The 22,565-nt window shown below is 38.9% G+C and overlaps 2 protein-coding genes across 16 annotated transcripts in view; one reads left to right on the top strand and one right to left on the bottom strand.

Annotated features, from left to right (window-relative positions):
* CSPP1 (centrosome and spindle pole associated protein 1) overlaps positions 1 to 7,592 on the bottom strand; it is a 67,630-nt gene extending 60,038 nt beyond the window's left edge. For 4 of the 15 annotated variants that reach the window (XM_074882625.1, XM_074882608.1, XM_074882616.1 and 1 more), the window contains exons 1-3: positions 7,267 to 7,589; positions 2,710 to 2,813; positions 1,249 to 1,345 (exon numbers count right to left, since the gene is read on the bottom strand). In XM_074882625.1, the coding sequence (XP_074738726.1) occupies positions 1,249 to 1,345; positions 2,710 to 2,811 (199 nt within the window). In that variant the 5' untranslated portion in view covers positions 2,812 to 2,813; positions 7,267 to 7,589. Of the gene's footprint in view, positions 1 to 1,248; positions 1,346 to 2,709; positions 2,814 to 3,378; positions 4,794 to 6,450; positions 6,779 to 7,266 lie in introns of those variants that run through there. The other 11 variants (XM_074882548.1, XM_074882593.1, XM_074882584.1 and 8 more) reach the window with 7 other exon arrangements.
* A 125-nt stretch (positions 7,593 to 7,717) lies between these two features.
* COPS5 (COP9 signalosome subunit 5) lies at positions 7,718 to 21,246 on the top strand. Its single transcript, XM_074882496.1, has 8 exons — positions 7,718 to 7,955; positions 8,098 to 8,332; positions 10,996 to 11,124; positions 12,271 to 12,336; positions 13,790 to 13,875; positions 16,748 to 16,859; positions 17,625 to 17,773; positions 20,846 to 21,246. Exons 1-8 carry the CDS (start codon positions 7,795 to 7,797, stop codon positions 20,928 to 20,930), a joined length of 1,023 nt encoding a protein of 340 aa, XP_074738597.1. The 5' UTR covers positions 7,718 to 7,794; the 3' UTR covers positions 20,931 to 21,246.
* The last annotated feature ends 1,319 nt before the right edge of the window (positions 21,247 to 22,565 follow it).

Raw genomic sequence — 22,565 nt, 5'->3', positions numbered from 1 at the left:
GCTAAGATCAGTTCAGGCCCCCAGATTCACAAGCTCAGGCTCCATTTTTTAATTTAAAACATGTGTTTTTCTGGTCACAAATTCTGCTAAAATTACAGAGGGGACATAACATTAAATGTAGCAGGAGTACTTATTTAAAAGATAGATTAGATTGGTATCATGTAAACAACATCAAATATCCATTGACATATCTTCTTTAAAATGACAGCTTTTACTCCCAGCAGAAGCTGAAGAATTACACCAGAATTACAGTAGCCACAGGATGAAAATTAATGAGGTACAAAACCAAAGTGTCTACACATGAAAGAACAGAGTTACCTATGACAAGAAGTAGGACACAGAAAAGCTCTATAGCTGTCAAGACAAACCTGAGCTACACAAGTGTTAACTATGGAAAAACAGTAGTGCCTATAGAAAGGGGATGGTAGGACAAGTAAGGAAAGGTGGCACCTTCCAGAAATAATAAAATGCATAAAGGCACACTATCACACATTTTCAAACAGAAATCACAAAGAACACAGAGAAAAGAAAATAGGACAATTTCTTTTAAAGAAAACGGTGATTAAACCAATTGTCACAGCAAAACAAACCTAACCATTTCACTTGGTTAAGATTTCAACCAAATCTGCTTGTTCTTTCCTTGTATAATTGACTACACTATAACAAAATTACAAAAGCTATACAGTTTAGTACTCTATGCCTAAACATTTAAAAGACATTTAGCATTTAAAAGAAAAATTAGTTTAACTGTGTGCATTTTAGCCAAGTTGGACTAGGACTCTTAAGCTTAGAGGCTGAAAGAAAACGCATCCTTACTTCCCTGGCACAAAGTACAGGGAACATATCCTTTTGCTGTAAAGCCCAGGTGAAAAACGGACTTCCAAAGTTTTTGCTCCACCCAAATACAACAGAAAAGGATAGATCATCTATCAAGGATTGGCAAGCAGCTTTTTGGTTTGGTTTTTGGTGTTTTGGTTTGTTTTTTTTTTTTTTTAATAGAGCTACCTTTACAAGAAGAAAAAGCAAGTGCTCGGCATATTTTCCTTATTCAAAAAAAAAAAGCATAATGACAAAAAAAAAATCCACACAATCCAAAGACGTTTGGAAGACTGAAGAATTGGTATGCACTTGAATTACAATGATCATATTACAATTAAAAATCCAAAGCAGTAATTCCCTTGCAAAAATTCTCGAAGGTAATTAAATGCTACTTAAATCTAGAAGACATATTAAAAATATATACTATACCTAAAGGATACTTCTGTTGACTATTTGGAGGTATATTTTCTTTAGCCATGGAGATTAACATTTTGCTAGTCTCAGAAAGCTTCTCTGATTCCTTATTCTGAAAACAAAACAAAACGCTTTTCTGCATCACAAGGTAAAAGAAATATCACACATAAGAACAACTTTATTAACATAGTTATTAGCACTGGAGAAAAGAAAGATTGAAAATGATGCTGGATTAACACATTAAGAAAGTTATACATTTCACTAATACTACCAAAAAAGTAATTCTCCTCTATAACACAGGAATTATTAGTTCCATATATTTCATGTCATTAAATATGTTGACAATATATATGGTGATTTACATCAGAAACCACCTGTAAAAATCCACAATTTTTTCATGGTTTACACATATCTCCTCTGTTTTTTTAATGAGGGCTGATTTGACATACTGCACCCTGCTTGAAACTACGGAAGAGTTACAGGATATTACAGGGCGAGTTTACCACACCTGTTCTCTGTAACTACACTTTCACCATACACCTTAGGACTTTATCAAATGACAGGCTGGAAACATTCTCCTTCTTTTTTAAACTCACTCTGAGCAGAGGAGGCAAAAATAAAGGAAGCCCAACTCCTCACAGCTCCCTAAGAATTAACTTTCTGGAGTGAATTAATAAAATTTTCTGGAGAGAATTATTATTACTAGGTAAAAATACTTATATTACCCACAGAGGGGGAAAGATGAATTCTCATAACCTTCTGATGAAACAAAAAAAGGAGTGAAAACTCAGTATTATAATTGCTGTTAAATGCCCAAGCTGTCTGGGGCTTTGTAAATTAGACAACAGACAAATCAAAACTCTTTTTTTTTTACCGAGAACTTTATTTGGGTACCACAACACTTAGCTAACTTGAATTATTTAGATATAGCTTTTTGTCAGGTACTGGCACTATTAAACAATTTAACGATGATCTGCAAATTATAAAATCTTTATAGCTTTAGAATTAGGTACTAAAATTTCTAACAGGAAAATAGTGGTAAGAACAGATTTTGTCTAATTAATTGGATTAAGTAATTTGCCTTTTATATTTCCTAGTTTCCATAATAGAAATTTTGAGGATATTTATACCTTCCATCCCCATCTCAATGCCCATGCTCTGGAGTGGGCAGAGAGCAGATCCCTGCTAGTCAGCTTCCCTAGGGAGGAGGGGAAGGAGCAACGATAACTGTTTACAAGAGTTTTCTCCACTAGTAAAATACAAAAGTTACTGTGTATGCCCAGTGGCAAAGAGGTTTTTAAAAATCTACATAAATACAGATACAAAGTATTTAAGCTAGAAATTACTTTGAATAGGTAAATCTTAATATATACTTTGACAACATATACAGTTTTAAGAGCACAGTAAAAGCAAGCTTAAATCAAGACCCTAGCAATAGAAGTGTTTAAATTCAGAAAAACTATTTAATAGTCTTACCCTCACTTCCATGTAAGGTGGATCATTTTCAAGCTCTGCCTTATCCTGTGCCAACTTGGCCTTCTGATCTTCAATAAATTTGTCTAAATCATCCGCCATCATTTCTAAGGTTATAGAAAAGACATAGCACATTGACTCTACGTCAGAACCTCAAAAATTTAAAGCTCAATTACAGTTGCTTAAGGCAGTAGCGAATTAATATTCAAGTTTCTCCTTCAGAACTACAAGCCTTAAGATGTTTGCTGGGTCATTGAAACACCTGACTCAGGAAACTCATCCACAGAGATCACCTGATGTTTCACCAGAGAGAAAATTCAAAGATTCCAGATTGTAAGACTGACGATATTTCTCAAATCTTTTTTTCTAACTTGGTTAAAGTGTTTTGGGTTTTTTTCTAACTGCAAGTCTACCAATGGCCCTTTACTACACACTAGCACAAGCTTATTGTTAGTGAATTATAAAATCAAAATTAGACAATATAAAAAAGAATCATTAGACAAAAAAGTAAAAAAAGTGCAAAATACACATATACTCTAAAATAAGGACCAAATCTGTGCTTTAACTTGCTATCATGAGAAGTCTTAAAAATCATCAAGCTTATTCAAAACAAAAAAAAAATCACAAAAAACAACAAAGCAAAAAAAAACCACCCCACAAAACACAACATACATGCACAGTGTTTCTGGAGTTGAAGCCAACAGTGTATCATTACCTCCTGTACCAATAAAATAGCAGAGGCAATAGAACAGCTACAATTCTGCAATAAATGTAAAATCGTGGGTATCAGGCAGCATTGACTTGCAATTGGACAAGCCACTCATCTGTAAGAAAACACGTACTCAGGAACAGTTGATTACCTCTCTTCCGTTAGTTGTGCATCTTGCATCTATAACTGAAAGCCCTTCAGAGCAGGAATTTTAGCATTTTATCTGTGCTATTTATTGTGTATTGCTGCTCCTAGATAACCTCATAATTAAAGTGCATCAAACTAATGACAATGGAACTGTACAGAAGTTAAGGCACACGTTCAGACTTTGAGTGTTGTTAGGACAGTCTTATCAGAACTAAAAATACTGCAAAGCTGCATACTAAGTAACCATGGAAAGAAGAAAGACAAAAACAAAAAGAGTGACTGCATACAAGGCTACTCATCCTAATCTCCACTCAGCATTTTCACCAACTCCAGTGGAGGAGAAGCTTTGCAAAACCAAGCCTACAGATAAAAAATATATTATATAAATATATAAAAAATATGTTATATTCCACACTTAAGGGAAGCATGAAACTGAGAAGAAAATTATGACCCTCAAATCCTTCATGCTTGATGTATTCCTTAAAATGTATTCCTTTAAACTTTTTCTCTTACAGTAATGCCATTTTTTGATGTATAATGTAAAATTATAATATTGTTACAAAGGAGGCAGAATTAGGACAACCTATTTACAACTCCTAGTGGTAATACAGGACAACCAATTCCAAAAATAAATTTCCTCATCTGATTTGTCCTAAATCTTTAATCTCATTAGTTTTACACTGATAAAGTATAAAAGAAGTCTAAAAAACTGATGCATTTTATTTAGCCTAGTGTGTTACATAAGAATAATGAAAAAAATGTTCTGAATGTGTGAAACAACTTGTCATACTAAAGAATATAAAAGCTGGTCTCATCACCTATTCAGTGCTGCATAGTCACCAAGAGGAAAATTACTGCACATAGGAGACACTGCAAGATGCCTTCCAAAAGCTCACTGACTAACATCTGTATTTCTTACCTCTATTTACAATAACATTTATAAACTCTAGAACTTTCCAAATCACTGTATTGGAATGGCACCAAACCTATTCTGAGAGATGGTATAAGGAAAGGAATATTTGCAGTATATTTTCTATCTAGCATGAGGAGCACAATGAATATTCTACACTCCTGTCATACTGCTCAAAAGAGCAATACAATAAATTAAAAAACAAAGACAAAACAGTTACAGTTGAACAATACAGGCAAAGCTCACAACTCCAGGCCTTGGAGAACGCTGGGATCGCTACTGCTACAGCACTGTTGAATCAGCAAACTTTTCGTACAGCTAAACAGCCAGGAAAAGTGGCCAAATGCCTCTTAGAAAACAGCTAGACATTTTATGTCTTACATCCTTCTGCTTGAGTTAATCTTCTTAAAATATGCACAAGTGCAAACTTTTATGAGACAAGCAAAAAGGGTGTATTATACTGAAAGAGAATGAAATATAAAGAAAAAAATCAAAAATTCTTACGTATTCTAAGCAAAAGACTGACAATTTGAATGTGATGCATACACTGCTAAATTCAGAAAATATACCAGTACGTAAGCAAATGTTACTGAATATTAATCAATTTTATCATCTACTGTATCAAGTGATCACGACTAATCACAATTAAAAACAGAAGAAACAATACATTTCTATCTGAAAAGAGTGCTGCCACAGCCCTCAGTTACACAGTGAACTATCTCAGAGCACTAACCTCACAGTGAACCGACTGACTTCATATAGACCGCACAACCCATGGAGGTAAAGTTTGCCTCTATAAAACCACTTCAATTCAAAATAAAATAACCTATTTTCAGGTTAGCAACGTGTCTGAATGCCTTTTGTGCATTTCTAGAGACTTGCAATTATTACTAGTAAAAGTAGCAGATTCAGAACTAAGCTTGGAGACATTGCTCCACTGGCACGTGCATAGACCAGAAGGGCAAGTCAGAACATGCTAATAAACATTTGAAAATCCAGGGATAAACCATGTGCCCCCAAAATCATGAGGTGCAAACATATTTTTCATGTTTTCTGGAAAACATAATCTTCTGTAAATACTATTAAAGAAAAATGTTTGATAGCATAGATCTATCAGCTCTTCCATCTTTAAATCTGGGATGTATTTGCATTCCTAAAACACTGTATTATTCAAAGTGAAATTACATTAAACATACTGCTGCTATATTCTCAACTACTGTCTGAAAGTGTCCCTAAAAACATATTGTATATATTTTTACTTTCAAGAAGATTTTAGTTTTTCATAACCTCTTTTTCTTTTAAACTGGAAGTTTTCACATGAGTAACTCTGAATAACTACAGGGTCAGCCAGGTAGACTTCAGCTTAACCACATATACCAAACAACAGAAAGCATACAGATATTCAAGAAAATAAGTCAAGTTTGAACATTATATTTTTATTAGATCTATGCCCAAACAGAGATAATAATGCATGTCTCTGTATTCAAGATATTAAAAACATCTATTTGCATATGTATTCTATCATATGTACTGTATCTCTCTGCATATTTTGTATCTATTTTATCATCTAAAGCGATGTTTACTGCGCTCCTTTTTATTCTTTCCCTTACCCTCCTATTTGTTCAAAAGAACAGGGCACAAAATTTAGAATCAGCATATGTAAATAAACCGATTTTACCTATTCTGTGCCACAACAATACTAAAATGATATCAGGAAAACTGGCAAAATGGCAATTCCCATCCATATGAACAGCAGCAAGGGTGGGAGGGGAGGGAATTGCTTTAAAAAACGAACTGTATGCCATGTTTAGTAATCGAACTTGCAGATTATATGGTCACATAGTTGTTTCATTAAGAAATATTTTTCACCCAAACTTCCTACACTCTCAGAACAGCCAGCACTGGCTGCTCTCTACCCCTGTGAATGGCATTTAGAATAAGCTCTTGCTGTCAGAAACATGACTCCTGCACCTCTCACCTTCGTTTCTTTGCAATTCTTGTCTGAAAAAGCATGAAAAATTCCAGGGTCTCGACGCGCACAATTAATAAACTCTGACTAGAGCAACACGACTTCTTCATAACGGTGAAGGCAATTAAACCTCAAAACAACCAACAAGTTGTGCGAGTTACTTCCCCTCGCCATAACGGTTTACTGCTTTTCCGGAACACGTACTATGGTCCAAAAAATGACATTCATTTCGGAAAGCCTTCAGCGTCAGGAGAGCAGATTTATTTCTCCAAGCGTGACAGCTCGGGGAAGCGCCCCGGCCTGCACTGCCCGGCTGCGGGCGGGCGGACGGGCCGCCCCCACCTCTCCCCCTCCCTCCTCGGCAGACTTTTCCAGGCAGCCCCGGAAGCCCCGGCCCCTCCTCGGGCCAGGTGTGGGCGCGCGGCGGGCGGCCGCGGGCTGTGGAGCGGGCGGGGAGGCGGCACTCCGGGCTCGGCGCCTTTAAGCAGCGCGGCGTCGTTGTCAGGCAACGGCCGCACAACAAACGGCTCCACCGGAAGGTCTCGCGGGCCACCGCTGCCCCAACCCCCCCCCACCGCGGGGACACTCGGGCCCAGCACCGTAGCCCGGGCCCCGGCCGGCGCGCCCCCACTCCGACCCGCTCCCTCCGCCGCCTCCCGGGCCCGTCCCGTTCCCCGGCGAGCTGCCCCCGTCCCGCCCGCAGCAGGGGAGAGCGGGAGGGCCCGGGCTGTGAGCAGGACGGCCGCTCGGCCCCCGCGCGGCGGGGCCGGCACACCGGACCGCGGGGGGAGGGCTCCGGGGCGCCGTCCCGCCCGTCCCGCTTACCGGCGGCCTCAGCTCTCTCCGCGTCCCGCGCGCGCGTTACCGCCTCCCCGGAAACCGGCGGGCGGCGCCGAACAGCGCCCCCTGCTGCTCGGGAGGGCGGCGCGACGCGGCCCGCGTACCCCGCGGCCGCCAGCCCGGGGCCGCCCCGGCGCGGCTTTAACCGGTGAAAGGGAGTGGGGCGGGAGGCGGCGGCGCTCTCCGCTCAGTGGGGGGCCTCCGCGGGGCGCTCCCGGTGAAACTCCGCTCGGCTAGCCGGGCGGGTCGTGGCGAGGGGGGCGGGCGCGCTGTGACCGCGGAAAAGCGCCGCACGCTGTAACCCGAGGGCGCCGGGCGGCCCCGCGGTGACCCGCAGCCTCGGCCCGGCCGCGGCGCGGCGCAGCGCCGGCCGCTCCCGCTGGGGGCGCAGCGCCGGCCGCCCCGGGCCTGCGCGGACCGTACCACCTCCCCCCCGCCACCCCCCGCCGCCTCGCGTTGGTTCCGCCGGCGGCCCGGTGCGGCGGGCCAGGGCCGGGCCCGGTGCGGGGAGCGATGGCGGCGGCGGCGGGGAGCGGCGCCTCTGGGAGCGGGATGGCGCAGAAGACGTGGGAGTTGGCCAACAACATGCAGGAGGCGCAGAGCATCGACGAGATCTACAAGTACGACCGCAAGCAGCAGCAGGAGATCCTGGCGGCCAAGCCCTGGACCAAGGAGTGAGTGAGAACCGGGCCGGGCCGGGCCGGGCGGGGCGGCGGGGCCGGAGGGGCGGGCGGGCGGCGAGGGCCTCGGGCGCGGGCCGGGCCGGTGCGGGCGGCGGGGCCGGCCCTGATGGCTTCCGCGGCCTCTCTCTCGTAGCCACCATTACTTCAAGTACTGCAAGATCTCGGCACTGGCGCTCCTGAAGATGGTGATGCACGCCAGGTCAGGGGGCAACCTGGAGGTGATGGGGCTCATGCTGGGCAAGGTGGACGGGGAAACCATGATCATCATGGACAGCTTCGCCCTGCCCGTGGAGGGCACCGAGACTCGCGTCAACGCTCAGGCGGCCGCCTACGAGTACATGGCAGCGTACATTGAAAACGCAAAGCAGGTACGGAGTTTCTCTCCACGGTGTGGCTGCGGATCTTCTCAGCTCATCGTGCAGGAACGTGTTCTGGGGTTTGCAGGCTTCCCTGCCTCCACCCCTCCCACAACGATAAAGTGGCTGCCCTGTTTGTTCTCAAGCGTGGCTAAGAGAACTGTGTCAGCAGCAAAGAACACAGACCCCTTTTAACATTTTCACATACGTATTTCCATGTCTTACAGTAGGTCATCAAGTACTGGATTCTCCTTTCCTTTATAAGTGATTTTCATTGCTCAGGAAGTGTTTTTTGTGACTGCAGCTGGTGGCTTGTGGACAGATGAGAGTGTGTTTCTAGAATAACTGGTATCATACATGTTTCTAAAAACAGTATGCAAAATATAAAATATATATATCTGAGGTACTTATAATTTGTAAATCAGGAACATAACATTTATTTTTACATTTTTGCTTTCTGAAGTCTTACTGCATAGCCATGCTGCTGTTTTCTATAAAAATAAAGACATTTGTGAAGAAAATGCCAATAAGTAACTTTCAGTGCAACTTTATAATTCATATTTATAATTTAGAAATTTAGATGAACTGGCTCAGATGTCTGTTCCCCTTCTTCGTCACCCTGTATTCAGAGATCCATGTCATACTAAGCCTGACTATGCAGTAAAATTCTGGCGTGCAGAAGGATAACAGAAATATGAATCTGCTCTGTGGCTGACATAGAAACTAGCACGGCACATCAGAGGACCTGCTGACGTGCTTCTTCCAATACAGTGCAATCCTGTACTACGAGTAAGCGTTGAAATAACTCCCCAAGCTAAAACAGTTTTGGAGCCCAGTTTACCCTTTGAATTTTCTTTAATCCTCAAAGTATTTTAAAGCAGCTAAAATTAGGGGCCCCTTACTTATTCGCTGGAGATAACCGAGCAGTATTTGGGTTATTCTGGAGTGTTGTACTTACATTCACTGCCTTGTATACAGTTGGAGATATTTAAATACATGTGATTTAGGCTGGGCCATAACATCTGAAAAGAGTAGACATAATCCAGAAGTAGGTATATTCTACGACTGTTTTTTTAATAATTTGCCCCCATTTATGAGAAAACTTAGAAATAATTTATTTAATGCCTTTTATCAGGAAACTATTAATGTCATGATGTTAATACTGTTGTTACAGAAAAGTAGGTAACTTGAAAAGATGTCTTTACCTAAAGATATATTCATACTATCCAGTTCTTAGGTAGAAATAATGGGTTTTAAAATAATAAGTATATAGCATAGTCTTTTTTATATAGTTAGTAATCCTATGTTTAAAACAGTCCAGGTTTATGTAGGAGTACTCATATGATAGGAAACTTTTTTCTAGTTGTTTATATTGTACAGTTTTGTTAATAGTTGGTTTCACAGTGTTGAAACTGAACTTGTGTGCAAATACAATAACTCGGCTGAACTGGTGCTCTGGCAGAGATTGCATGCTGGCTGTTCCCTGTCTGATTTTGGCAAGCAGTTGTTCCTGGAATAACTCTTTTTGATATTAGATTACAAGTTGATATATTCTCCTGCATAAGTACTTTACAGGTGCCAATGTTCCCGTTATTTGCTTCTCCATGGGCAGGATCTGTTGTTAATACAGTCAAAATGTGTTATTTGGCTTTGAAAAATAACACGTTCGTTAGTGTTTTGTTGGTCTCTCCTTCTTTATCATGGGAGATGTAAAGAAAATAAAAATATTATTTACCAATTCAAAAATAAAATAAATGTTCCATTCAGCAGGCAGTTTGTGTGTTCTTGTCTCGTCTTAACGTTTTTCTGATTTAACCTTTCAGACGTATTCAGTATTTGGCCAAACCAAGCAGATGATGCATCCAAACACACAACTCTCAGTTAAGAACTGGCATATAGGGTCACACCAAAATTATTCAACTCAGTATGGAGCAGCCAGTAAGCAATTCCTGAGAGAGGATTACAAAATTAGGTGCAACGGGTGTTCGTTCTCCTGGGTCGTTTGGTTGGTTTGTTTGTTTTTCTTCCAGTATTTGTAGAGATAGCCAGGGGTAGTATTTTTAAACTCCTATTTTGAGTTTTTCTCATCCTAAAAATCTCAGAAGTTTATCTTTTGGCTTTCACAACATGCTCTGGCAATAATTTCTGCCACTTCTGGTGTTCAAAAACATGCCTCTGAAGTTACTTTTTAAACTTGGCAATAATCTCTCTCTATGCCTCTTGAGTTGTGTTACTGTACTAAATAATGAACGTTCATTCTCTACTGACATACCATACATTATATGAGATTATACAGACTTATGTCATATCCACCCTAAGAATTTCTCTTCCATGCTGAAGAGTCCCAGCTTCCCATCTCACCATGTGGAATCTCTTCTGTACTCCAGCTGTCATTGAAGAAGGAGCTCCTGGCTCCTTGAAGTTCTTTGTTCTGTGGTAGTAGCTGTAACAGAGAATGCTAATACAACAGGTGATATGGCTTCTAGAGAATAGTTTAGCAAAGTAAGGTGTATGTTTAGTACTCGGTTTAGTATTAGTAAATTGGCGCGGCGGGCTGTGTGTGTTCTTTTCTATCCTCTCACCGTGTTGAAGTATGCTGGAAGGCCCAGTAGAGGGCAGCTGGTACTTTCGGAATGGAGATTAACACTGGATTTGTTTTCCTTCACTGCTGTTAGGTTGGTCGTCTAGAAAATGCAATTGGCTGGTATCACAGTCACCCTGGCTATGGCTGCTGGCTCTCTGGGATCGACGTCAGTACCCAGATGCTTAATCAGCAGTTTCAAGAACCCTTTGTAGCAGTGGTTGTAAGTACTGGCTGATAGTTGATAAAACTGCATAGTACATTATGCTGAGGGGGGAATAATTTTTAGATTTCTGTCTGTTAACATTCTAGTAGTGTGTATTTTGCATGATGGAAGTGTTAGATCCAAGTTCTAAATTGGTATTGCTCTTTTTGCTTTGCTGACTTCATACTGGTCAAACCAGTAATATTGCTTACCAAGGCCATTTTCACTGCATTGTCCTAGGTATGGTAGCTCTGTACAAATCCATACATTACTCTTAACTTAAAGTTCTACTTGATACTTTTGAAAAAAATGTATTGTGCAACCCGTATTTAACCTCCTGCAATAGAACAAAAATCTGTTTTTTTTGTTCTCTTTGTTGCTTCTGTGGAAATAGAGCAAAGTTCTGTTAGTTCTGTTAGTTTGCATCTAAAATGCCTTTTAAATTAAATTAATGGCATAGTACAAGGTAGAAGACACTAGGAAATCTATGAAGAAAAAATCTAAAGAAACTCTTTGGGCCCTTCAGGGTCTTCCAGGCTTCAGATTGCATTTGAAATCAAAAGTAAACCTTACTTTAGATATTGCAATTTGAAAAAAGACTGAAATTAGTCAGAAGAATAAATGACCCTTAAGAAGTATTTCCACCATGTGAGTTCTCCCATGTTATGACATAATTTCACAGATTCGGAACACTTTCCTTGGGACTGCTTTTTTCTTTGGTTTTTTTTTTCTTCTTTTTTAAATTACTTTTAAAATTAAACAGGGTATTAGTACACATGTTAGTGAGGAGATTCCTTCATTAGTTTCCTGTATTTTCCACCAAATTGCAGCAGATCACTTAATACTTTTTCTTACCTCTAGTGATTATAAGATTAAAATGCAGATTTTTATTATGGTTTATTGATTGCTCTTAAGTGCAATTTCTTTAAAGTATATGGGAAATAATGAAAAGTAGTTTGGAAAACTGGTCCATAGAAGGCTATTGGTAGTCCCATCTTTTTAGAGAGTCTCGTACCAAAAGATGACAACTGAGAAAGTACTGTTCATGACAAAGCTAATACAATTTGCACTAATTACGTTCCTGTAATGCAATTACTGTAAAGTTAATACATGCCTGTAATAATTTATAAAATCATATAGCAAGCATCACTTGCATTTTTACAGATTGATCCAACAAGAACAATATCTGCAGGAAAAGTAAATCTTGGAGCATTTAGGACATATCCTAAGGTAAATAGTTAAAATTATCTAGTGCATGATCACTAAACTGTCTTTAAATAAGTAATAGATTGGTTCTAAAGATTACTGCAGTTTGACAGTTTGCTGTTTTGTACTGTACTGTGTGTCATTGTTCCTTCTAAAAGAAAGATGTGCTGATATACTAGTTACTGCATGGTTTTGGATATTGATCACATTTACAAAGGTTGACTTCTGGTTTGTTTTCCATAGATTTTTGGCAGTGTTAAATAAAATAGACTGTCTAGGTAGTGAGGTTGTCCTGAAATTCTATAGCTCCATATGGCCATTTTTTAATGGATATAGTTGTAGGTAGCATTCATCAAAACAGATTTATGTTGATTCTTCTCTATAATTTTTTAGACCTAAACCCAAATGTTAATAGTGTGTTTAATATGTTGTAATCTGTTTTTCATTTTAGAAAACGAAGATTCAAAACTATCTACTTAACTCTTTCAAATCAATATTATGAATCTTCACAAAATAATGTACCAAAATAAGTTTATTAAACAACATTGAAGGGTTAGGCTAAAAACTAGAAAGTCACATAAATACTGGAGATCTAGATCTCCAAATGCAGTCTTTCATTTATACTTCTGGCAGAGATATAACTGTGCTATTTAATTTCAAGCTAGTAAACTTCAGGCATATCCTTCAAATTTCTAGTTATTATTGACTGATCAAGAACTTCAGGCTGACATCCAGTAAAACTGTAATAAACAAAAATGTTTGTGAGAGGTTCCCAGTTGCATTCAATCATTATTTTGTTGTTGACAAATAGACAGATCTTAGAACAATTAGTGATTTAGGAGAATATTCTTCATACTTTCAGAATTTTGAGCAGGGAGAAGAATCCTGCACCTGGAAGCCAAATCGTCTATAGAAAATGCATTTAGAAGTGTATTTTTAGGGAGTCCTCACAGTGGTCTGCAGGCGGTTCTGGCCTAGTCAGCAGCTGTGAGTGGCACCATCTCGGCTAAATAAGTAACTGAAGTTTTAGGTATCCGTAAGGCATATCCAAGGCATGGATGTGTCTTTCCTCTTCTCATGCCTCCTATCTTACCTCAAAAGAGGATTGAAATCACTTCCAAGAATGGGTAGAGAAATGTTATCTTAGAATAAGCTCACTCTTTCTTTGATCTAAGAAATGATCCAATCATAGCTTGCCATCTTCCTTGTTTGAAAAATCTCCATTATGACCACTAGTTTTCTTCCAACATGCTTTTTGATAGACCTGCAAATATAATGACTGCTAGTAAAGCCAAATGTAACTCTGAGATCCAAGAAAATTCTAAATTTCAGACTACTGGTGGAAATTTAATTTTCTCTGAGAAAAATAAACTAGAATTGCATAAATGAGAATTTTTGTCACGTGCTTTCAAAGAGTTCAGGCATTTAAAAAATGCCAAAATTACTGTGTCATCTTTGCCTTTTGTTGAATTTTTAGGGCTATAAACCTCCAGATGAAGGCCCCTCTGAATACCAGACTATTCCACTTAATAAAATAGAAGACTTTGGTGTACATTGTAAACAGTAAGTAACATAAACACTACTAACTAGCACAAGTTCTCAGTTTTTGTGCTTAGGTTAGTGATTCAGTATGGAAAAGTACATTTCTTGGAGTATTTCAGATCTTCAGGTTCTCTGTTGCTTTAGCACTGTTGGTTTTGTGAAAAAGTGTTACTGGTGTTTATTAGGAGATATTCTAAGGGAGAATTGTTATGAAGATAAACCTGGTTAAATGCTTTAGCAGTTGATTCCTGAACACCTTTAAGCAGTGCTTGCTTAGTGCAGGGAGGAAAGGGTCAGATGTAGATTTGGCAGCAGGGCTAGGGAGATTGTAGTCTGCTCTTCTGAGTAGTGGCAAGTGCTGTGCATCTCTTTATCCTGTGTCACTAGGCGTGTTAAGATTGTTTCTGTCTTTGGTAGGTTTGGAAAATGGAGCTGCTTCAAGGATAACATCAGCAACAGGAAGAATTAGTACTTTTTCTCTCCTGCTAGTTTACGTTCCATGAATTAAAAAGGTGGTTTAATTTTAACCATTCTCTCTTTAACTGTTCTATCCCCAGCCACACGTTCTTCACTTCATCCCTACTTTTCCTTATTTGGTGAGACATTTGTTTTGCCAGGTCAGTTCCCTGATCCTGTTGGAGCTTGTGGGAGCACACATGGTCTTGCTGGTTAAGCTAAGGTGGGGTGGAAAGTAGAAGCAGATGTTGGAGGCACAGCGTTTACAGAGAACAGCTAAGGAAAGATGGGACTGCTTCTTTCAGTAATGGCCTGGTTTCAATTCTGCCTCCAGATATTTGACAAGCACTACAGCTTAAGCATTTGTGTACAGAGAACTTGAAGATCTCATTGACACCAGTGTGTCCTGTAGGCTGTTGCATAGTTTTTTCATGTTTTTGGAGCATGGATTCTTTAGTGCATTTATAGTTGCATGCAAAGTCTGACCCTGAAGAGATTAAAAAAAATAAAATAATTGGAATTGGTCTTCCTATCCAATTTGAGGAAAAATCCAGAACAGTAGCTACACAGAAATCTTTGTAGAACTGTAATGTTCCTGTTATTTCAGAGTAGTCCTTATGGCATTGGCCATAAACCCATGCTTTTAAGCATGAAAGGAGCATATATTTTCTTTTCTGTTTTAGAGGTGGTCAGTTTGGAAGAGTTCATTCAGTGGGTTTTTTTGAAGTTGGAAGTGCTTAATAGTAATCGTTATAATCTCCATCACAGGAAGCTGGCTTCTTGTACAAGCCACTTCTTTTCATCCAAAACAAGAAAATACTTTCCAGTCATTCCTAGAAGGAAACGGCAGTTAGGCAAAGAGAGAGAATTAAAACTGGAAATTTGTCACGTTACTGAATTACTGATAATACAAAAGATTAGAGTGGTGGTGTCCTCTCAGTAGTATGGGTAGTCCGACTAAGAATTAAAAGTTTAGAGAACTTGAATGATGATCATAAAACCATGGAATCATTTAGCTTGGAAAAGACCTTTAAGATCATTGAGTCCAACTATTAACCTAACACTACCAAGTTCACCACTAAACCATGTCCCCAAGCACCACATCTACACATCTTTTAAATACCCCCAGGGATGGTGACTCAACCACTTCCCTGGGCAGCCTGTTTCAGTGCTTGACAAACCTTTTGGTGAAGAAATTTTTCCTAATATCCAATCTAAACTTCCCCTGGAGCAACTTGAGGCTGTCTGTTCCCATCCTATTAACTTCTTACTTGGGAGAAGAGACCAACACCCACCTTGCTACAAGCTGCTTTCCTTTCCTTTTCTCATAGTTGTAGAGAGCAATAAGGTCTCCCCTGAGCCTCCTTTTCTCCAGGCTAAACAAGCCCAGTTCCCTCAGCCACTTCTCATAAGACTTGTGCTGTAGACCCTTAATGATCCTGTCTGTTTGGAATGCCAGTGACTACTAATTGCTTTAGTAGCAGTCTGGATAATCTTAGTCAAACTTCTCTGCTTTAACTGGTGTTCAATGCCCAATGTGAAACTGCTTTCATTTAGTCTTTTTAACTAAGTTTATTACACTATTCCTCAAACAACTTGAATTTCTAATTTTGAGTCTGCCACATATGTCTTTGAAGAACTGACTTAGTATCTCGTTTTTCTTAGCATATGTGAAATAAGGGCATTTGTTCTATCGCAGAAATACTAAAATGTGGTGTGTTTGTAGATTTTAAAGCATTGTTATGTCAGATGGAGTTTCTGACAGAAATGCCAAGCAAAATAACTTCCCAGAGAAATCAAGAGATAATAGGATTATTGGTAACCTGTTCAAGAATTTCTTGATCAAAATAAACTTTAATATAGCTCTTTAATGTCGCTGTAATTCACCTACACTAATGACTTCTCATAGCTCAGCTTTCTATCTGCTTTATCATCTCTTGCGACTTCTGTAGCACTACTAAAGCGTGGCTTTCAAAATAGGTGGTGTAGAACCTGTTGTTTGCCTGTTGCTAACATTTACTGCTATCAGACATTCCTAATTGAATTAGAGGTGATATATGCAAAACTGCAGTCATCTGTAAGTAACAATTATTACAGTATTGAAGATCCCAAGCGTGGAACAGGGCATCACTACATTGCACGAGAAGTTGTTAAGAGACTAATTAAAAAAAACCTTGCAATCTCATTAAATAGAACACAGCAGTACATGTGGGGATTATGTATACCTGTATTAAAGCTATATATATGAAATACTTACAGAAAATCTTTAGAGACAGAATTGGAACTGGGGGTAACTTTTGTATTGTTCAGTGCTTTGAATTTTTGAAGATATTTGCCATTGATAAGGATTTTTTGAGATGCATGTACTTTGGGAGTTTCCGCCAAACAAGATACATTTAGACAAAAGCTTATTTTGTTTGCATGTTTGTTTTTAAAGGTATTATGCTTTAGAAGTCTCGTACTTTAAATCATCTTTGGATCGTAAATTGCTTGAGCTTTTGTGGAACAAGTACTGGGTGAACACTCTCAGTTCTTCTAGTTTGCTTACTGTAAGTACCATAGTATGCTATCATGTGCATGTATTAACTAGTGCTGAAAGCCAGACCCTCTACTGTAAAATGCTTAATGGGGCACTGATAGATACAAATCCCACATTAAGAAACCATTTGTCAGATTAAACAAGAAAGGAAGGTTTTCCTAATCACAAATACTGAAACATTCTTTATATCTGCTCTTTAAAAGTAGAAGGTGGGAATAACTTATGTTTAATTTTGCTGAGTTCTCTATACCTTAGATTTTGTATTAAACACCTTTTTAACCTTACATCTCTTTACAGCACTGTAATGAATAGTACGCCTTAAAATAATAGTACTGAATAAGTAAACACTTTTTTTTAAAAAAAAAAGAAACAATGGAACTGTTAAAACGAGGTTGCAACAGAAATACTGCAGGCAGACCTTCAGTGTAACAGCTCAGCATCAAAACCTTCCTTCTGCAAAAGCTGGTTTTATACCTTTTCTCTTGGTCAAAACCAGCTGAGTTTTACTCACTCTTTCATAACTGAGGGCATGAGCAGAAAGTAGTGAAGTGCCCATTTCCATCTTTAGGAATTGAGTATTTGTCAGATGTTCAGCTTCTGTTCTCTCAACCACCACTCATGTGCCACTCACGTTCTGTATCACTTCAATTGCAGACATAATTAAAATGTGCAGTACTACAGTCTTAAAGGCTCTTTTAATTTTGTTTATTTTGTGTATAAATGCGTGGATTTATAGCTTAGAATTCAATGTGTTTATTGCCTTCTTTCTCCTAAGAATGCTGACTACACCACTGGCCAAGTCTTTGATTTGTCTGAAAAATTAGAACAGTCAGAAGCTCAGCTTGGAAGGGGCAGTTTCATGCTGGGTTTAGAGACTCATGATAAGAAATCAGAAGACAAACTTGCAAAAGCAACAAGAGACAGGTAAGGTAACGCATACTTGTGTTCATCCCTGTGAAAAGTGTTACTTTGTTTTAAAGTTCTATCATGCCTTTAATTGTAACCTACCAATTAAATTGTAACCTACCGAGATTATAGATAACAATTATTTGTTATAGATAGGAATGAAAGACTCCAAATGTTACTAGATATTTTTGAAAGTTTAAGAAAACCTTGCCTTTATTAAACCTACAGTGGCTTTTCAGTGTTTCTGGAATAAATTCAACTCTAGTTTATTAAACAAAAAACCCCCCTTAAATTCCATCAGTATATGGCAATCCAAAAAGATGTTTTCTGTCAAATGAAAAATGGTAGCATTGGTAGAAAATTACACATATTATGTGGTTAATCAGGTTTAAACTAACAGTAGATAAAATTATTACATAGAACATGATTTTAAGAACTAGTGCTAACAGTCCAGTAATTTAGTTTACACTTAATGTAATACTTCAACTCACTTAAAAATGAAGAACTTCCTTTTTCTCATATTTCTTAATATATTCTTTTTCCACAAATGAGGAATTTTATTTTGGTATGGTTTGTTTTGTTTTTAAGAAGTAGATTACAGACGTTCTGGCCTTTATATTTAGCTACCCTGACTGATAGCAAATACTTGCTATTATCAGTTAATGAATTTATCACTGGGTGTACAGCATTATTCAAAGAAGTTGTAGTGTTTTCCCTCAGTGTTCCTTATACATTTGTTGGTAATCAGCTCTTTTCTTTTTTGAGCTTTGAGGTACAAAAGTTGCTTCTCACTAATACATCTCTCTCCCAATAGTCTTAAGAATGATATGTGTGCTTAAATTGTCTATATAATGTTATAGTCACCATTTTTCCAAGTAAAATCTTTAACAAAGGGTATTAGTATCCAACAAGTCATACAGTATCTTGGGCTGTTCAAGAATATCATAATTGGCAAATTCCAGGCTTTGAAAACCAAGAAGTACTGCACTGTACATGCTAGTACAGTCTCAGGTTCATCTGTGGAGAAGACAGGACTCGCCTGCATGCATCTTAGTGGTGTTTTGGGTGAGATACAATTCCATTTAATAAGGGAACAATTCTGTAGAATCCCTTTGAACAGACTGCAAAAGCTGAATAAAATCTGGGATGTTCTACTTTTCAGATTTGGAGGTTTTTCTGGTCCCCTTCCTCATTTTATCCTGATATCTAGAACAGTTTTCTTGTATCTTCTTCCCCCTGCCCCCCACAAGCTGGCAATATGTGCCATAGTACAAACTTTACTAAGGGACTGATTTCTGAGATGCCGCATGAGTCGTGAGTTTAATGATGAGTGAAAAAAAAAATCAAGAGACAAAAAGGAGGCCTTGTGTGAAGAAACTGATTATAAATAACTTTACATTTAGCTCAGTATGACTCAGGTGAACATGGGCTTTGCCTTAACCAAGAGAGTGGTCAGCTTGTGTTGGACAAGCCTTTTGTTCCACAGTAAGCAGTGAGGGAATACCTGCAAATGTAATATGGTCCTTGCTAAAGAGAATCAGAGTTGCTGTTGTGCTAGTGTCTTCCATGATTTTTTTTTCTTTGTTATGGAAAGTTAACAGCTCTTACAAGTTTTCTAACAAACATGATCAAGTTCAAGGGGGAGTTGACTTTCTAGCCGTTATTACCCGTTGACATTTGCAATGGAGTTAAGGCTGTTGCCAACTCACAACAGCCAGGTTAAGTGCTACCTCCCAGTTCCTGTAGTGAAACAGTTAAAATAGCAATACTTTAAAGACATGAGAAGGGTGGGGTTGCTGACAAGTTTGCTTTGATTTTGATCCCTGTTTGGTGACCCATAATACTGACCGCATTTTATTTTCACATTACTCTCACAGACTTACAGTTATTCTAAGAAATAACTCCTTCTCTGATCATCCTATTTCTTGCAGAGTTTCTAGAGATTTTTCTTTTCTGCTTTTATTTAGTCATCATCAGTAGTTAGTTTATAAATTGTAAGACTGGAAGGGATTGTTGTTGTCATCAATTCTGCTTTCCTGTGTAACAGTAGTTCCCAAAATGAATTGTAACACTCTTACAGATGCATGGTTTTCTTCAACTAATAATCTTTCCTAAGAAAAGAGAAGAGACAGTAGAATACTTACGCAGACACCAGGACAATAGATTCAGCGGCACCTAACTTACTTTCAAGAAATAAGGTTGCAAAGTTTGCTAAAGGATTATTGGGTGTACCTGTTTTAGGAAAAACAATACTGTAAGACATTGGCATAAAGATGCTACACTTGGCTATATCATCTCTTCTGTTATTGTGCATACACATCTCTAAGAGTCATTTTCTCAGAGTACATATGCATTAGCCAAACTGTGTTCTGAGCCATCTTCCTTTGCCTATGATTCCTTTATCTATATAGTAGTAATTTGTCCCTATCTTCCATGCCTTCAGGGCTAATTCATCTTTTGTGTTTGTATAGTCTGTTTTGAGACATTTTTTATTTGTCAGTTTGACACTACATCTCCCTAAGCCAGGCACACTGGATGAAACTTGGATCTATAGGAATCCTCTTAGCTGTTTGGTGGTTTTGCACATGTTACATATTAATGTTACATAATAACTGATTAGCTCCATAAACTCTTCCTTTAATGTTCTCTCTGAAGTTTCTCAGAGGAGCTATGGTTACTGTGCACCACTGGCCTGCAGCTGGGCAAAGGAGATAAGGGAGAGAACAGTGAGAGCCTTCAGGTATTAGTAACAGCTGGTAGCTGTTATTAATCCCCCAGGGATTATTTTTTTTTCATTTTTTGGTTCCGATGACCACAGAGCTCACTTGCTATTGTTAATGTAAGACATCTTAAATTTCCAGAGTTTTCTGGAATTGGTCTTTGTGTGTGTAGTGCTTGTCCATTTGCTTTTTAAGTAACAAAAAGCTATTGGCAACAATGGCTAAATTGCTGTGTGTGACTTTTCCTTTCTGGACAGTTGTTAAGATTCATGGGGTTATGGGCACCCTGAACTTGCAAGACAGCTGAATATCTTCAAATAAAATGACACTTCAGTGTTTGGCCAACGTTAAATTTATGCTTGTTTTTCAGCTGCAAGACCACCATAGAAGCTATACATGGATTGATGTCTCAGGTTATTAAGGATAAACTTTTTAATCAAATTAATATAGCTTGAAGTGCATCACCAGCTGATATGCATCTCCAAAGCAGAAAAAGTCATGGTTTCTTTTGCTTGGACTTGTTCAATTTGGGCAATGAAGCTGGAGTGGAAAATTATTCATTTAATTTGTAGTACTTTAATATTTCCCACCTGTCTGACCAGTTTTAAAGAACAAAATGTTCTGAAATGTAGTGCAACTTTTTGTTCTTTATCATAAAACACAACCAGTTTGGAGGATTGTTCCAAAGGAAAAATAAATGTGACTTACTGGATTTTGCTCTTAGGTATTTATCTCTATTATCCAACTGCAATAAAACAATTTTGAAAATGAGTGTTTGGGGACTTGAATTTTTTGGCAAACATTCATCACCTTTTTTTCTTACTGTTCGTAGAAAAGTTCTGTCCACCCAGTTAGATTCAATTGGTAACCTATGCAGTATAAGAAGCTTGTTTCTCAGATTTTCATTTCTGCGGTTAATTTGTATCAGAAATAGCGTGGCCAGCAGGGACAGGGAAGGGATCTTACCCCTGTACTCGGCACTGCTGAGGCTGCCCCTCGATTACTGTGTTCAGTTTTGGGCCCCTCACTACAAAAAGGACATTGAATTACTCGAGCGTGTCCAGAGAAGGGCAACGAAGCTGGTGAAGGGTCTGGAGCACATGTCGTACGAGGAGCGGCTGAGGGAACTGGGGGTGTTTAGTCTGGAGAAGAGGAGGCTGAGGGGAGACCTCATCGCCTTCAACTACCTGAAAGGAGGCTGCAGAGAGCTGGGGATGAGTCTCTTTAACCAAGTAACAAGCGACAGGACAAGAGGGAATGGCCTCAAGTTGCGCCAGGGAAGGTTTAGACTAGATATTAGGAAGCATTTCTTTCCAGAAGGGGTTGTTAGGTGCTGGAATGGGCTGCCCAGGGAGGTGGTGGAGTCCCCATCCCTGGAGGTGTTTAAGAGTAGGGTCAACTTAGCGCTGAAGGATATGGTGTAGTTGAGAATGGTCAGTGTTAGGTTAGACTAGGTGATCTTCAAGGTCTTTTCCAACCTTGATGATTCTGTGATTCTGTAATTTTAAGAATTGAAATCCCATTTGCTTATTTTTTAACAAGTTATTAAATCTATTGAAGCCTTTCCTGATTTAGTTTTACTGGTCCAGCCAGAAATGTTTTCTTCTCACAGTGATGAAACATTCATGCATCATGCAACAGTATTTTGCTTGTAGCTTCACACTTACGATGGACATTTTGTATTTCTAAATAATCAAGTAATAACCAGTTCCCCAGTGAAATTAATAATATGCTTTTATATCATTACTTTTCTCCTGCTCACCTTCTATTGCTTGTCATAGTCACTTGCTGCATGCAAAGGTACAAAACGAAAAATTATTATCTCTGAAATACACGTTAGGCTAATTTAGGGCCACAGATACTAAAATGCATTAATCATAATTGCTGGCTTACAACATGGTGCTGCTGCAGGGCTGATCTAAGTTTGTTCTGGAGGCTTTCATACTGCATTTCAATAATTCAAGATGTTTGGATTTCTTTTAAGTTTTTATCCTTAATCCTGAGTTTCCTGGGGTTTTTGGAATGTTTACTTTTGGGATAATTTATGCTTTATACAATATGCCATTACACTTTATACCTTAAGTAACTGA

The sequence above is a fragment of the Strix uralensis genome, chromosome 1, assembly GCF_047716275.1.
Source record: "Strix uralensis isolate ZFMK-TIS-50842 chromosome 1, bStrUra1, whole genome shotgun sequence".
Taxonomy (NCBI): Eukaryota; Metazoa; Chordata; class Aves; order Strigiformes; family Strigidae; genus Strix; species Strix uralensis.
The sequence above is the reverse complement of the archived record's forward strand: the minus strand, read 5'-3'. Positions and strand labels throughout refer to the sequence as shown.

Coding starts and splice junctions, on each gene's coding strand:
- COPS5 (XM_074882496.1), top strand. CDS start 7,795: ATGGCGGCGGCGGCGGGGAGCGGCGCCTCTGGGAGCGGGATGGCGCAG. Junction 11,125..12,270: donor AACCCTTTGTAGCAGTGGTT/GTAAGTACTGGC, acceptor GCATTTTTACAG/ATTGATCCAACAAGAACAAT. Junction 17,774..20,845: donor GCAAAAGCAACAAGAGACAG/GTAAGGTAACGC, acceptor CTTGTTTTTCAG/CTGCAAGACCACCATAGAAG.